Raw genomic sequence first — 16,027 nt, 5'->3', positions numbered from 1 at the left:
GCAGAGCAGCACAGCCGCTGTGAAAACCCTCGGGCAGAGCCTCGGAAGGTTCAACAGTCTCCATCTGACCCAGCAACCCCGCTCCTAGCTATTTTACCAAAAGAAATGAAAATATATGTCCACGAATGTTTGCAGAGCTTTGTATTCATAACCACCCAAAACTGGAAACAACTTTAAATGCCCTTCAACTTGTGACTGGTTAAGGACCTGTGGTAAATGCACGCAATGCACTTCTTCTCAGCCATGAAAAGAAACCAGCTACTGATACAGGCGACAACGTATATGAATCTCAAGACTAGACGCCCAGTGAACGAAGCCAGTCTCAAAAGGCTACACACAGTATGAGTCCATTTTTATGACATTCTGGAAAAGGCACAACTCCCCAGTTGCCAGAGGTGAGGTCTCCCTGGAGGGTCTCCCAGAGAGGGAAGTGGAGGACCCGTGGGCGCTGATGGAATCGTCCTGGGTCTCGGCTGTTGGTGGTCACTGGGATCTATACGTGTTACAATTCCTAGAACTGCCCACACACGTTGATTCTAGTTGGTCAACTTCAAAAAGATATAAAATACATATAAAAAGGAGATGCATTCCAATAAAGTTTACTTCTTTGTTTGATATGTAACATAATGTGAAACTTATTGATATTGTTGATCAATTGTGTTCCTATGGTGGAACGGTGATCCAGGCCGAAAAAACATTTAACCTTTAGGGTCACGCAAAAAAATTAAAATACCCGTTTCAGCTTAAATAGCTATTTATGCTGCAGAGAAGTAAACAGAATGATTAATAAGACCTAAAGGCATAGATTATGTAACATTTAGCTAAAATTCTAGGGGGAAAGAAGGAAAGTTTCGAGGGGGAGAAGGCTAAAATTTCTGACTACAAGAGCTTGTTTGTGTATCCTTTTAAAATGCTGTTGAGTACCATCTCGCCATCATCTCCAGATCTCATGGGGCCCATTTAAAAGGGTGATGACATGGTTTTATTTTAAAACATCAGTGATGACAATAGTCAGGAAATTCATCCTTTGCAACTATTTAAACAGAAGAGAAAAGCTTTTCGATGTCAACACTCCTGGGGGAGGGGGGTGCCGGGCGCAGAGGCGGAGGGGCAGGCTCGAGCCCAAGTCCTGGGAGTCCTGGGTCCACCCGCCACCACCTCGAGGACCCAGCGCCAAAACGAGGCCAGTCTCCTGCCCCCAGCCCCTGTGGCATCGAGGCGCCCCTGACTGCTGCGGGGTCATCAGGCAATGTCCAGTAAGGCCGAAAGGGCATGCCCAGTGACCGTGCAACTCCCCCTCTGTATCCACCCGAGAGAAGCTCGTCTGAGGGTGTCTCGGTCACTGTCACATCCCAGCTCCTGGGGCAGCGCCCTGCGGATCACAGGGCTCAGTATTGAAGGAAGGAGGGAAAGGACGCTGTTTTGCCACACGGGAAAACGAAACAACTCAGACCCCATCGAGGGGGCTACATCATCGTCTGTACCTTGGCGACTACGCAGCCATTAAAAAGAACAAGGGAGCTCAACACACAGGAACAGGGAACAACGTTCCAAGACAGGAACAGATGAACAGTGTCCAACAGGGGTGGAAAAAGTCAAGAATGATAAACGATAATAGATAATAAGGATGGCAAACCTATAAGCCCCCACCAGGGGCCCACTGTGTCCTAAGAGCCTTTCATGTGTTCATTCACTGAATCGTCATGACGCCACTCTAAGAGGTAGGTCCTATTATCTCCATATCAGAGGTGGAGAAACTGAGGCACAAGGCCGTCAAGGGACTTGCCCAAAGTCACAAAACCAGTAAGAGGCAGAGGTTAGATTCCAACCCGCGCCGTTCTCTTACCCACTTCTCTTTTCTGCCGTTTCTGTAACAAGAAAAAGCAAGAGCCCAGGACGGCACTAGGGGTGTCCTGCGGGCACGTCGATGTGTGTACAAACGCACAAACGGCCTGGCGGGCTCCACGCCAAAGGGACAGAGGCACTTACGTGGGGGCTGGGGCATGGCCCCAAGGGCCTGGGATCCTGCTCTTTCTAGACAAGACCTGCATTCACGCGGGATTTATATGCAACATTAAATAGACACAAGGTTGAAATCTGAGGAGAACAGAAAGGCAGGCAGGCCAGCAGCCCTGTCCCTGAGAGACACCGTGGCAGCCGCCAGAAGCGAGCTACTGACCAAGAAAAGAAGAGCCCAGATCTTCCCAGGAAGCCCCCACCCCCCGCAAACAGGCTGTCACAGACGCGAGCGTTAGCTTTTGTAAAAGGTTTATTAGTTCAATAGTGAATTATTTTCAAAAGACAATAAAATTCATTTCTCTTTCAGTAGAAAAGTGACAGAGGCTTGCCCCAGAGACCCCGAGCCCCGAGAGGTCGGGTCTCCCCGCCGCCCAGACCCCCGGGGCTGCCGGCCCCCGGCCCCCCACCTCTGCCCTGCACCGGGAAGCCGAGGGCCCTTGGGGGGCAGCTCTGGGCAGAGTCCCCGCCGCCCCCACCACCCCCGCTGGGGCCGCCGGCTCGGTCTGCACGGCGATGTCAGTTTAGCCGGAGGAAGGGGCCCAGACACCCACACCCGGCGCCCGGGTGGCCTCAGGGAGATCGGGTCCTGAGGGGACCAGGACACGGGCAGTGCAGCCCCGCCCACCCGGCTGCGGCACAGGAAGTCTGCGCTGCGGGTGGGACGTCGGGACAGTGGCCGGCCCTCGCGGTGAAGCCCGGTCCCCGTAGGGGCCACCAGGAGGGGCTGCACTGTTTTGAGACTGATGGAGAGGACGACCGGGGAGGGGTGGCGTGAGTTGTCAAGAGCCCACCCAAGGGAGGGGACCCGATGCCCACAGCACTGTGGCGCTGCCTGTGGGTCACTTGGAGAGAAGGTTCCAGAACAGTCCTTGTTGACGAGCGTCTCCCCGAGTCCTCTCAGCAGCAGCTCCATCCCTGAGTGCCGGCACACACCTGTGCACGCGTGTGTCCACGTGCCGGGGGTGCAGTGTGGGGACGTGCGTGTGGCAGTGGGGGCTCAGACTGGGGGGCTAGTGGGCTGTCCGCTGAGAGAGTCCTGAAGCAGCGGGGTGCAGGGGCCGGGGAACGGGTCTGGCTGAGCGGCCAGGCTGGGCTGGCACATGGCGTCTTCGGGACCCTGTGGAGAAAGGGGGAGCTGACGGCCAAGCCCCGGCCCCGAGCCCCGCCCACACACCCAGCCCCGCCGGGCCCAGCACCCACGTCCTCCCCCAGCACGGAGACCCCCCTCGCGTCCCCATCAGCAGCACGTCACGTCTATCGAGCTCAGGTGAGAGAAGCTGGAGTGACCTACAGACCCTGGGGCGCGTGACAACGGCCCCCCCACCTCTCGGAACACCATCTTGCCCTGCCCCCCCCATTTAGAGATGGGGAAACTGAGGCCCAAAGGGACTTGCCTAAAACACTGAGTAGGGCAGAGCAAGGGGTCCAGGGCTGATGTGCAATACCGTTAACCCAGAGCAACGGGAAACCACCTAAGTGTCCATCGATGGGAGAGCGTATTTCTAAATATTGTCACAAGACGGTACTCGACCTGGACAGCTGTCACCAACCGAAAAATGAGGGGGAAGCCAGCTGCAGACACATACCCTGTGACAGCACTGAGGTCGCTCTGTAAATCGTCTCTTGTTCATGGCTACATATACACAGAATCAGAGGGAAAAACCCACACCAACGTCCTGCGAGCATCGCTCTGGGGCGCGGGGGAGGGGGCTGACTTGGAGAGGGGCAAAGGTCACAGCCGGAAGAGGTGGGACAGAGTGAAGATTAATATTAAAAATGTTAACAATGAATGTTGCTGAGTCTGGGGAGAGGGAACTCAGATGTGGTCACTTATCTAGTTTCATATATTTTTTAATTTCTCAAAACAACGTTTAAAGAGAGCAGTGATGATAAGAATTGGGGGCAACTCTTCATCCCCCTCAGCCTTCCTTCACCTGAAGAGGGGAGGGGCCTCCCTGCCCCCTCCAAGCATCCTGCCCCCCACTTGCACCTTGCTCACAAACCCCGGAGGGCAGGACAGGGGGAGGGGGACTCCTGGCTCCTCTCCCTCTGGGACGGACACAAGGCTTTCTGGGTGGAGCAACACTGAAGCCAGGGGCCAGGAGGGGAGGCCAGGCCAGAGTGAGACCCCCCACCACCACCACCACATACAGGCAGCATGGGACACCCAGGGCTGGCCAGGATCTCAGCAATGTGGGCCCAGAGAGCCACGACTTGAGAAAGCCTCGCTCCAACGTAGAAAGCGGAAACTGCTTTCCCAAGAAAGACACATGTAACAGACCCTCAAGGAACCAGAACGTGAAGCAGATTTCTCCTCCTCCTCGTGGTCCCTTCTACTTTCGTTTAACTGAGGAAGTGAGGACTTGGAATGGGAGACAGATTAATGAGAAGATAAGAAAGGCCCAGGGATATTTCCCAGAAGGGCTGCCCTGCACAGTTGTCCAAGCTGCTCACTGTACAAGGGCACCCAGCCAAGGGGGTGCAAATGGGTTGTCATACTCTGCCAAGCCCTCTGCCCTAGAGCCAGCCGTGTCTGCACAGAGGGCTGTCTTTTTCTTATTCACATAAAAACACCCCTCTGGGCTAGTGGAGGCCCCATTTCCTGCCTCCTCCCAAGCCAGGCAGCCCCTCAAGGCCGCCCCCACACCCAGGTGCAGGGCAAGGAGTGGGGCCTCCCCAGGGACCCAGGCTGAAACTCAGCACAGGCTGGAGGCTGCCTTGAAGGGATTCCAGGTCTCCAGGACCTCTGGCCACTTTCCGGGTGCCTGCCCCCCAACCAAAGCCTACAGGACACTCCAGGACACTGCAGGACACTGCAGGACACTCCGCAGGCACACGTGACTGGGGGGAGGGGTGTCATCCGGGGTGGAGACTGAGCTGCCTTCCAGAAGGCAGAGCAGTAGAATCTCTTTAAGTCAAAAGCTTCCCTAATAACTTGAAAAGGGATTTGGTTGGCAAAATAGAGAGGAGACCCCAGTTTGTCTTGTTTTACTTGGAGGGGCGCAGGAATCCCGGCTGTGTCCAGGGAGGTGCAGCCGTGGGGCTCCGACCTCTCCACCCTCAGCTCTATCTGTGCTAGTGACTGACCCCCTTCTCTGTGCCTGGGGACCCCCATGCACCCCGAGAACAGCAAGCAAGTTTCTGCAGAAGGGAGTGGTGGCTGGAAGGGGCAGGGGTGCCCACGGGCCGGACTGCACACAATGAGGTGGCCCAGAGGGAGTCCTGAGACAGGAAGGAAAGGAATTCCAGCTAGGACACCCTGCCCTCAAGCCCGGGCACCACGTCCTCAGGGGGACACCCCTTAACGCTCAGCACCTGATGTGGCCGGGCCCTGCCCTCCTATTTCCAGATGGGCAGCAGGAGCCCCCGGAGCCCGGCTGGGGACACAGCTGTCCCTCCTCCTTCCCACCCCCACCCCCACAGGACTGCAGCACCTGCCAGTGCAAACACACGGCGCCCACCACTTTGCATTTTCTCTTTTATTTCCCCCTCCAGCCCGCGATCAAAGCGAACTGGAGGCAGCGGCCTGGCCCCAGAAGGCAGGGTCATTGCCTCCTCGCTCTGTGGCTCCTGAGAAAGCTATTGAAACCCAAGCGGGCCCAGCCCCAGAAGCTCGTGAGGGCGGCACATTTTTCAGAAACCAAAATAACAGCTACTATCAGAGGCATAACCACAGAGCGACTCAGCCCGGCCCAACCCCAAATCCCGAGGCCTGGAGCGCTGCCTGTCTCGTCCCCAGCCGGCGGGACTCGGCTCTCCTAGGACCTCAAACCTGCGGGAACATGACGGAGGAGAACGTGGACCCCCAAAGGCACTAGCCTACTCCCGCAGGTGCGATGCCAGATAAAACCAGGACGTGCAGTTAAATTTGAATTTCAGGTAAACAACAATAGGTTTTCAGTATAAGCATGTCCCCATAATTGCACGGGACACATTTAGGCTAAAAATCGTTCATTATTTATCTGAAATTCAAATTTAACTGGGCATCCTTTTGTTGTTGTTTCTTGGTTTTTTCGTTTGTTTTTGCTCAATCTGGCAACCTTACCCCCACGCAGAGTCCTGGATATACAGTTGGTGCTCAATTAATGCCTAAATTCTTTTTTCTCGATCAGTCATCCCAGATTTATTTAGACCAATCTACACCAGAATCCCCTTAGGGCCCATTAGAATACAGATTCCCGGGCCCCATCCATGATTCTACTCCAGGAGGTCCAGCAGAATGTCCAGGGATCTGCATTTTTAGCAGACTTGCCCAGAGGAGGCTATTGCACCAGAGGTTCGAGAAGCAGCTGGACTAAACCTCGACCCCGCCTTTCTAATACAGCCTTGCAAATAAGATACCAGCCCACAGATCACTAGTCGCCCTCCATCTCCTAAGACGCCTGGGATCGAAGCCATTCACTCAGAGCATGAGAATGGCTGTTTCTCCAAAAGCAAAATATGCAAATATGTGTTTTCAGTCTGTGGACACTCCAGGGGAAGTTTAGGCTGAAGAAATGTGTAAGATCCAAAGTTTCAAGCCGCCAGAGTTCTACTTGCTACGGCAGAGGAGACAGGGAGGCGGGGTGTGGGGCGTTACCTGGTACCCACCTACAGTCTTGCTTCATGGAGCACAGCGCCCTTGGGGGCTGATGTCATCAGGGTTTCAGAATAGGCCTGGACGGCCTCCTTATCCTTCGAGCCCTTTTTACTAGTGCTCCAAAATAAATAGCATTTCTCCTAGAAGATAACCAAGCTAATTTATAGTTTCGTTGCAGCCAAACACCAAAGGTTTCACGTGGTTCTTCGATTTTCAGAAAGCAAAGAGGAGAATTTTGGAGCCAACACGGTTGATGACTGGCGTTGGCTGAGATTTGGGGAGTAACGTCGCCCTTCACCAGAGACAGAAGTACAAGGGCCTTTGGGAAACACGCTCGGCCGGACGGAGAAGCCAAGCTGAGAAGGGTTTGTCCACGGAAAACAGGCGGTGGAGAGGAATCGGGGGCGGGGGGCCGTGGCGGGCAGGGCGGATGGGCCAGGGATCAGCAGGCTGAGCAGCTGGCACCTCAAGAGTCTCCTGCTCCCCCACTGGGCTGGCCCGGGAAGCACGTGTCGTTTTATTTATTTATTTATTTATAATTTTTTTTCGTGAGGAAGATCGGCCCTGAGCTAACATCTGCCAATCCTCCTCTTTTTGCTGAGGAAGACTGGCCCTGGGCTAACATCCGTGCCCATCTTCCTCCACTTTATATGGGACGCCGTCACAGCATGGTTTGCCAAGCGGTGCGTTGGTGCGCGCCCGGGATCCGAACCCGCAAACCCTGGGCCGCCACAGGGGAGCGCGAGCACTTAACCGCTTGCACCACCGGGCCGGCCCCGCGTGTCGTTTTAAATCAACCAGAAATAGATTTTTCTTTTAAAGGACTTGATTTTTTCTAAAAAGAATGACTGGAGAAGAAAAATTTCTCTGAAGAGAAATTAAAATACATGGAGTTCACCCCCACGCAATACTTCTTTTTTTAAATCAGGACAAATTCATACAAACATGTAAGGCCTAACCTCTGCTAAGCCAAAAAATACATAATGGGATAAATTTCAATTATTTGGCCTCCGAGGAGCCCCGCGGGGAGGGAGCCTGACCACCATCAGCAGACACGATGGTGGTGTCACTGGGTTTGGGGCCGGCACAGATGTGGGGGGAGAGGAGCGCCGCCCTCAGGTTTCGTGTCCTCACTCCCCGCCCCGCCCCCCCCCCCCCCCCCCGCCAGGAGAGAGAAAAGCAGGGCTGTCTTGGCCTCCCCCTCTGCCCCGCCCCTCACCAGCTGTCCCTGGCCCCCACGTGCGGCCGAGTGTGTCTTCCCCAGTGGAACCTCTGGTGATGCTCCGCCCCGGGGGGGTATCCACGGGCTGGGAGCTTCTGGTCCCTTCCGCCCTCCAGCAAAATGCAGTCCCCAAACTGTCAGGAATTCCCTTCTGCTCAGTGGAGTGACAGCCCCGCTCAGCCTGGCTCTGGCTGGGGCAGTGACAGGACCGGGGCAGCCCGCAGGCTGGTTACACCCAAGTTCAGGGGCTCAAACGCCAGAGGCAACGACGCGAGGAGAGGTGGCAGGCCCTGGCGCCCTCGCAGGAGTGCAAACCTTTTCCCCAAAGGATGGGGCACTAGGGATGGAATTGGGTTAAGGACCTGGAAGCCAAGGTGAAGGACCTGGGCAGGTTTATCGTCCCCCAGCAAGCAAGCAGTGAGCAAGCTGCCTGCGAGAAAGGGGAGAGAGAGAGGGTTGTTTGCCAAAGCTAGAGCAGAAAGCAGGCACGGCAGACGGCCCGAAGGGCAGTAGGGGAGCTGGGAGCCCCCCCAAGGCTCAGCCTCTGGCCCCGGGACAACCCAGGTGGGGGCCAGAGGGTGGCTTTTGGGTTCATAAACAGCCTTTCGAGACTCCCCAGCACTGAGCGGGGTCCTCCCCACCACGTGGCTGCTCCCCCATCCCCACTGCCCCTGGAGCCCCGCCCTCACAGGCCTTGTCACCGCGTGACCGCAGTCACTTGCTTCAAGTCTGTCCTGCCCCCTGCTCTCCAGACCTCATGTTCTAGTCATTTCTGTATCCCCCACACTGCACAGTGCCTCGCAAAAAATAAGTTGTGAGGGCGTGTCAGTGAATGCATGAATGAATGAATGAATGACACCAAAGCAAGGAGGGCTTGGTGTCGCCCCTCTTTTTCCTGCCTCTAGAGATCAGATGTCCCAGGCCTGGCTCTTCAGAGCTCTTCTCCATCTAGGCTCCCTTCCTGAATACCTGCTCCCCTCCTGGTCTGAGCCACCAGCCTCACTCACCTGGGTCTCCTCACTGGTCCCGTCTCCCCCTCTCCCCACCGAAGACCTGGTCGCCACACATTAGGTTACCCAGTCACTTCTCTCCTTAAAAGCCTCCAACAGCTTCCTGTCACCCCCCGAGTCAGTTCCAAGCTGCTCACCCTGTGTTACAGAGCCGGGCATGACCTGCCCCTGCCTCTCAGATACTCCATCCTACCCCTCTCCCCCCGTGCTCACTCCTGCCACCCTGGCCCTGCGGGATCCCAACACGCCTCGTCCATCCCTGCCTCAGGGCCTTTGCACTGGCCATTTCTCCACCCGGAGCACTCTTTCCGTGACTGTGCTAAGTGCCTCCTTAGCATTCACATCTAAGCTTAAATTCTGCCTCTTCAGAGAAGCCTTTCCTGACCCTCTCTCTATCCTTGTCCCCAACCCCCTCGGACGCTGTGCTGTCCAGTCCGGTAGCCACAAAGTGGCTGTAGAGCCTTTGAAATGGGGTGAGTCTGAATCAAGACGTGCTGTGAGCATAGCATACACACCAGATTTCAAAGACTTAACACGAAAAAAATAATGGATTTATATTTTTTATACTGATTCCATGTTGAAACGGCCATATCTGGGATCCATTCAGGTTAAATAAAATACACGATTAAAATTAATTTTTTACTTAGCGTGGCTATTAGAAAACTTAAAATCACACGCGTGGCCCACGTTGTATTTCTGTTGGACAGCACTGCCCTAGCCCTTCAAGTTTTCTATCATCTTTACCACAGGGAAATTATCTTTTCTGTTAATTTACTTGGTTTTCTTCTGCTCCCGACTAGAACGCCAGCCCTCCTCGCTCCCCCCGAGCAGGGTCTGCGTCTGCCTCGCTCACTGCTGTGTGCCCCGCGCTGACAGAGCCTGGCCCCCAGCAGATGCTGACTTGATGAACAGACCATTCAATTACCAGTTCTCATTACCCAAAACGCACCCGCAGCCCCTCCAAGGGAGGGTCCCCAGGCCTCCCAGAACAGGCAGAGAAGTGGCAACGCAGGACGTGAGCGATGCAGGGACGCAGCACAGCTCCCCGGCCCCAGGCCCCAGGCAGACACGGCCCGCTGCCCCAGGTGGGCTCCAGGTGGAGGGCGTCCGCAGGCGGCAGGAAGGGAAGGCTGGGGGGTCAGATCCGAGCCCCCGCTCCCCCAGCAGGCAAGCAATGGACTGCTCAGCCCGGGCCATGCTCCGGCCACCACCTACTTGGCTCCGGATCTGGAGGACGATGGGGACGAGCAGCAGGATGCAGCCCAGGGCGAGGAGGACATACTGGGCGTAGTGCAGCACCGTGGGCATCAACACCAGCTGGTTGTAGAAGGACCGGAGGGTGGAACCCTCCATCTCCCCGCTCTGGGGAGGGAGAACAAACAAACGGCTGCGGCCACACGCCTGGGGCCCAGGGCGCAGATGCCATCCTACGCCACATCCCTCTGCCCCCCCACCCCTTCCCCATCCCAAGCCCTCTGGCCAAAGCACATGATGGAGCCTCAGGATGCGTCTATTTCCTCCAGGGCCACACAACGAGACTACATTTCCCAGACCCCCTTGCAGCTGGGCAGGCCCATGTGATCGCATTCTGACCAATGGGACGTGGGCAGAGCAATGCTACACCTTCCGTGCCTGGCCCATAAAAACCTCCCATGGGATTCTCCCCATCTCTTTCCCAATTCACTAAACAGAGATGGATTCTGAGGATCTCAGGGAGGGCAGGACCAAGAGATGCAAGGAGCCTGGATGTCCCTGAGCGATGGTGTGGGGCAGAGCTCCCACCAGCCCACGTCAGACTGCGCCCTTGGGAGGCTGTCCTGGTCGTGAGCGCACCTGATTTAAAAGGAGCTAGGCCAGAAGGAACCCTGAAAAGCTGGGAGAAAAGAAAGTTCAAGTGAAGAGCTGACACCCTGACAACCAGCTTCCCTTCGTCCCAGGAGAAGCGGTCAGCGCACTAACAGAACTGCTTTACACCCTGGGCCAGGGTTTTACAGTTTCGTGCAAGTTCCATCTTCCCCGTCTCCGGTGGGCCCTTCAACTCAGTGGGGTAACTGACATCCAGGCTTGCAGAGTGTGAAGCTTCTAGTGGACTGTTCTACGTCACAGTCCTGCCCTTCCCCCTCCCCCAACGGCCTCCCTCGTCAAATGCCCACGCTGGCCCCTCGCTGGGCCCCGGACACCACGCCCCCGCCCCCGCCCTGGCGCAGGCAGAGCGAGGCGGCCTTACCTCTCCAAACCACAGCAGCGGCATGACCACCGGCGCGATCTTCCCGGTTTGTCTGGAAATAAGTGAGAGGTTCTGTCAGGGCATGTCGGGTCCGACGGCTCTGGACGTGGGGTCGCAGACTCCAGGGGCAGGAGGGACTGGATTCTGCAATGACTGGGTTGCTGTGGGCTCGAGGAGTGGGCGTTTCCTGCAGGGAGCAGCCTGACAATCGGGCAACGTCTCTTCTAATTAAAAACTCACATCTCCTATGGGGCGGGGGCTGCCGGCGAGCTGACAGCCACTCATTCCCCTTAGAAACAGAGCCCTGATTTTATTCAGGATGGGGATGCACCCAGCTAACCAACAACACGGTTCATGCTGACCACCTGCTCTCCTTCGGGTAGTCTGGAACTTGGGTGTGTGCGAGGCAGAGGGGGCCCACGTGACCCCGATAAACACACTGGGCGCTGAGTCTCTACTGGGCTTCCCTGGTAGACGACACTTCACACGTGTTGTCACAACTTCTTCCTGGAGCATATCCTGTGTGACTCCCCTGGGGGAAGGTTCTGGAAGCCTGAACCTGGTTCCCCCACACTTCACCCCATGTGCCATTCCCTTTGCTGACTTTGTTTTGAATCCTTTCACTGTAATAAATCACAGCCATGAGTACAGCTCCATGCCGGTCCTGTGAGCCTGTTCAGAGAATCAGCAAATCTGAGAGAGGTCTTGGGGCCCCCCGACACAGCCACTTACTAGCTAGCTGTGTGACCTCGAGCATGCTCCGCACCCTCTCTGTGCCTCCTGACAGAACCCCTCACAGGGCTCCAGCGAGGGCTGAATGCAAGAAGAGGAGTAAGTGCTTAGAATACCGAGCATAAAAAGTGCCTGGTGTGTATTATTGTCATTTTGGGGTTAAATACCAGCCACCAAACGGACAAACAAATATTCTGTAGCATCACCATTCGTGGTCTGCCTAAAGAAGGCACAGCCTCATAGGGGGCAGATGGAACTCACTCGGGGGACGGGTACCAGAGTCGGCACAAAAGGCTAAAATCCTCCATCACAAGTCTCAAAAATCTCCCGGGCCGCCCATTAAGCAGGGGATTGTGCAGTGAAGAGAATTTACACGGCATCCCCCGCAGAAGAGAGAGACCCGGGAACACTCTGGAAATGCAACAGAAGGTCCCATTCTCTTTGGCCCCTTTTATCTGAGTTTGTAAGAACTGATGTAAATTAAACACAAATAGCACGCAGCTCTGCTGCCTGTATCTCATGAGCAAACAGCACAAAAGTTCCTCCCACAAGTCTAAACAGCTCTGCTGCGGGGGAGGCCTGCGTCTCTGGGCCTTTCCCACACGGGTCCTCGCCCTGGGGGATGGAGACGAGTGCTGACGCTGGACCAGCTCCCTGGAGACCAGCCAGCTGTGCAGCCCCCGTTCAGAACAGGGCCCAGAGAGGTCTCGGTAGTGGCCTGAGGCCACCAACAGGCAGAATGCAGCCTCCCAGGCATCCTGCTGGCTCGAGCAGCATTTGTCAAGTATTTGAATTTACTCCCAACAGGTGAAAACTGAGAGAGTTTCTGCTAAAATCCAGATTTTGAAAAATGCATTTGAAAACGCGTAGGATGTGGCCACACTGGGTCCGCGTTCACCTGCTGCTGGGTAGGGGCTGGCTCTCAGCCCCCTCCCCACCCAGCCTGCCCCCGCTGCTCTATCTATGTCACCTGCCATCCTGGCGCAGCCGAGTTAGCCAACCAGATGCCAAGGGACGTGGGTCCCAGAGCTCGAGCCTGGCAGCGGAAGCTTAGTGCACGCGTGGCGCCGTGTCACCCCCCACAAATCCTTCAAGCACCACCCCTCTGAGCAGCCTCAAGACGTGCAGATGAAAGTTTGGGTGCGAGGGAGGAGATGAGCGTGCTGGTGATGCCCTGCGCTCTAGACTGTTACTCTCTCCAGCCGAGAGGCGTTTATGAAGCTGAATAGATGCTCACATTCCCGCATCCCGGGAATCCTTCCAGGGGAATTTCTTTTTTAATGAAACTACTTCAAATATGCTAAGAAACACAGGCCCTGACATAAGAGCAATCCGTGCACTCCCTCACCAGCCCCATCAAAGCACAATGTTGTAAGAGGAGTCAGGGAGGACTTGCAGAGGCTGGAACCCTCCTCCACTGCTGGTGGGAACCAGCCGCTGTGGGAAACAGGCTGGTGGTTCCTTAAACAGTTAAACACAGAGTTCCCATGTGACCCAGCAATTCCACTCCTAGGAACATATGCAAGAGAATGAGAGCACGTCTGCACGCGGAAACTTAACAGTGCTTAAAAATTCCTTAAAAAATTCTTTAAAAATCAGCGCTTAAAAAATTCCTCCCGTAAAGCGAAGCATCGCACATAAGAAGCTGTTTGCTAAGTTTCCATTTTCAAACACTTGGTTTTGCCAGGATTTAATTTGCACAGGAATGTTCATAGCAGCATTCTTCATAACAGCCAAAAAGTGGAAACAACCCAAATGTCCATCAACTGATGAAAAGATAAACAAGACATGGTCTACCAACACAATGGAACATTATTCAGCCATAAAAAGGAATGAAGTATTAATCCATGCTACAAGGTGGATGAACCCTGAAAGCATTATGCTGAGTGAAAGACGCCAACACAAAAGGCCACATGTTGTAGGAGTCCATCTCCATGAAATGTCCAGAACAGGCAAATCCACAGAGACACAGAGTAGATTAGGAGATGCCTGGGGCTGAGGGAAACGGGGAATGACTGCTCACGGGTACAGGGTTTCCTTTTGGGGTTGACAGAAATGTTCTGATTGTGGTGATGGCTGCACGACACTGTGAATACACTACAGATCACTGAAGTGTACATTTTAAAAGGGTGAGTTTTATAGAATGTGAATTAAATCTTGATAAAGCTGTTATTCAAAAAATCAAACGAACAAAATCAGTGCTTAAAAAATTCCTCCCGTAAAGCAAAGCATCGCACGTAAGAAGCTGTTTGCTAAGTTTCCATTTTCAAACACTTGGTTTTGCCAGGATTTAATTTTTGCTACTCTGTTGAGTGGGAAACAGCTTGGATGGAAGATTCTGGCTCATCGGGGGGACACATGTTAAGAGAGAAACAGGGGATTCTGGGGCAGGGGTGTCAGGATGTGGGTGGGGCCTCGTCCCAGAGCTAAGACTCCCCTCGGGGGGACGACGGGCAGGGACTAGACCCCCCGTGCAGCAGGACATCTCCCTCCTCCCTCACCGTGCGGGTTCCTGAGGGGGCCGCTGGAGTCTCAATCTCTACAGGAGTGGGGCGGCGCCCCCCCCGGACCCCACTCACCCGATGCCGCTGATGGCCTTCATGTACAGGCTGAGCTGCAGCTTCACCGAGCAGTTCATGGGGATCCCCGTGACCTGCGGCGACAAGCACAGTGAGGCCCGGCCACACCCTCAGACACACTACCTGGTCCCACTCTCCCGGCCTCCGGGTAAACACCCACCCTCCTCGCCCCCCGGGGTCCCCTCCAGAGAGCAGGCCTCTCCAGACGGAAAAACCTCATCCTTTTCTGTCCGTCCTCTTGCGACAACGCTTCCCCAAGTGCAGAAAGACATTGTTAGTCATCGCCCCTCCCTCGCGCCTCCAAATTCAATAAAACAGATCTGCATGTTGAGACAGTCTCTCTGTTCTCGGTCCCTCCACACTTTTCCTGATGGGCTCAAAGGCAGGCTCGCTCGGGGAGCTGGCCTGGTCTTCAATCTCGCCAACCCACACTCCCCGAATCCGCCTCAACGGAGCTGGCCTCGGCCGGCACACACACGGGCAGCAACGGCATTTCACACAGAGACGAGCCATGTTTTCTCCTCGTATTTATCTTTATGATTGCCTTCTTTTTGGGGGGAATTTTGTAATTTCCGATTTGAGGCAGTGATAGAAGCTTCTTTCGTGCAGAAATCTGCTTGTTTGTTGTTTTAATGAGACTGTTTTTTAAAATAATAAATAACAGGAGAAGCGACACACATACAGGACCAAAATCAGGATGGTGGTTCTGAATGAAGTCAGGAACTTTCCGTGGAAAAGAACCAGGTTTGAGGTCAGGGGACCTCGAGGGCTGCTCCTTAGCCGAAACGCGTTTCCTCCTCCGTGAAACGGAGACAATTCTACCTGTCTCACAGTGTCCGCAGGGCAACTAAGGGACGCGGGCCAGCCACTCTCGGGGCCACCTCGCCTGGGTTACCATCCCGTGCCCCACTGGGAAGGGGTGTTATCGCCCAGTGGGGCCCACACTCACAGGCCCTTCAGGCCCGGGGGGCGCAGGGGAACAGGTCAAAGGCCGCGCCCCTGGGCGGGGAGAGTGTGAACTCGAGGACCCAGCGGAGGGGACTGAGATCGCCGTGTGCGGAGGAGAGCTCACGCAGCTGGTCCGGGCCGCCCTCCTTAGAGAGGCCCACGGACAGGCGGGAGCCTGGCCTGCAGGAGGGTCCCCCACCCCTTGACTGGTGAGGGGCTCTCTGCGCCGGGACCGTCTGTACAGACAACGCGGTTCACACTGACCACCTACTTCCCTCGGGGAGTCTGGGGTCTGGGGACGGGCCAGGCAGAGGTGCCCATGTGACCCCAATAGACAGACTGGGCGCTGGGTCTCTGCTGGGCGTCCCTGGTGGACGACACTTCCCAGGAGCTGGGGGATCGAGTGTGTCCCGTGTGGCTCCCCTGAGAGGGCTCTGGAAGCCTCAGCCTGGTCTCCACCCACGCGCCCTCCCCCTCGCTGCTTGTGCGTCGTGTCCTTTCGCTGTGATAAGTCACAGCCATGGGCACCACCGTGTGCGAGTCGTCCTAGCGAAGCACTGACCCCGGGGGGTGGCCGTGGGGACTCCAACGCAACCTGCGCCTCTTCTGCCCCCTAGAACAGACTCTACCTCTGGGGCTCCACTCGGGCCACCTCCTCCCCCAGGAAATTTGTCTCCTTCCGTCCTTGGCCTGTTCCTCCAGCTGCGGTCG

At 55.6% G+C, this 16,027-nt stretch overlaps 1 protein-coding gene across 2 annotated transcripts in view; it reads right to left on the bottom strand.

Moving 5' to 3' along the window:
- Nucleotides 1-2,257: 2,257 nt before the first annotated feature.
- The window catches only part of SCARB1 (scavenger receptor class B member 1), a 72,766-nt gene continuing 58,996 nt past the window's right edge, over nt 2,258-16,027 (bottom strand). The window contains exons 9-13 of one of the 2 annotated variants that reach the window (XM_058531251.1): nt 14,369-14,442; nt 11,058-11,109; nt 10,046-10,192; nt 6,610-6,738; nt 3,064-3,136 (exon numbers count right to left, since the gene is read on the bottom strand). In XM_058531251.1, coding sequence (XP_058387234.1) covers nt 6,610-6,738; nt 10,046-10,192; nt 11,058-11,109; nt 14,369-14,442 — 402 coding nt within the window. In that variant the 3' untranslated portion in view covers nt 3,064-3,136. Of the gene's footprint in view, nt 3,137-6,609; nt 6,739-10,045; nt 10,193-11,057; nt 11,110-14,368; nt 14,443-16,027 lie in introns of both variants that reach the window. The other variant, XM_058531252.1, reaches the window with a different exon arrangement.

The sequence above is a fragment of the Diceros bicornis genome, chromosome 35 (assembly GCF_020826845.1).
Source record: "Diceros bicornis minor isolate mBicDic1 chromosome 35, mDicBic1.mat.cur, whole genome shotgun sequence".
NCBI classification, from domain to species: domain Eukaryota; kingdom Metazoa; phylum Chordata; class Mammalia; order Perissodactyla; family Rhinocerotidae; genus Diceros; species Diceros bicornis.
The sequence above is the reverse complement of the archived record's forward strand: the minus strand, read 5'-3'. Positions and strand labels throughout refer to the sequence as shown.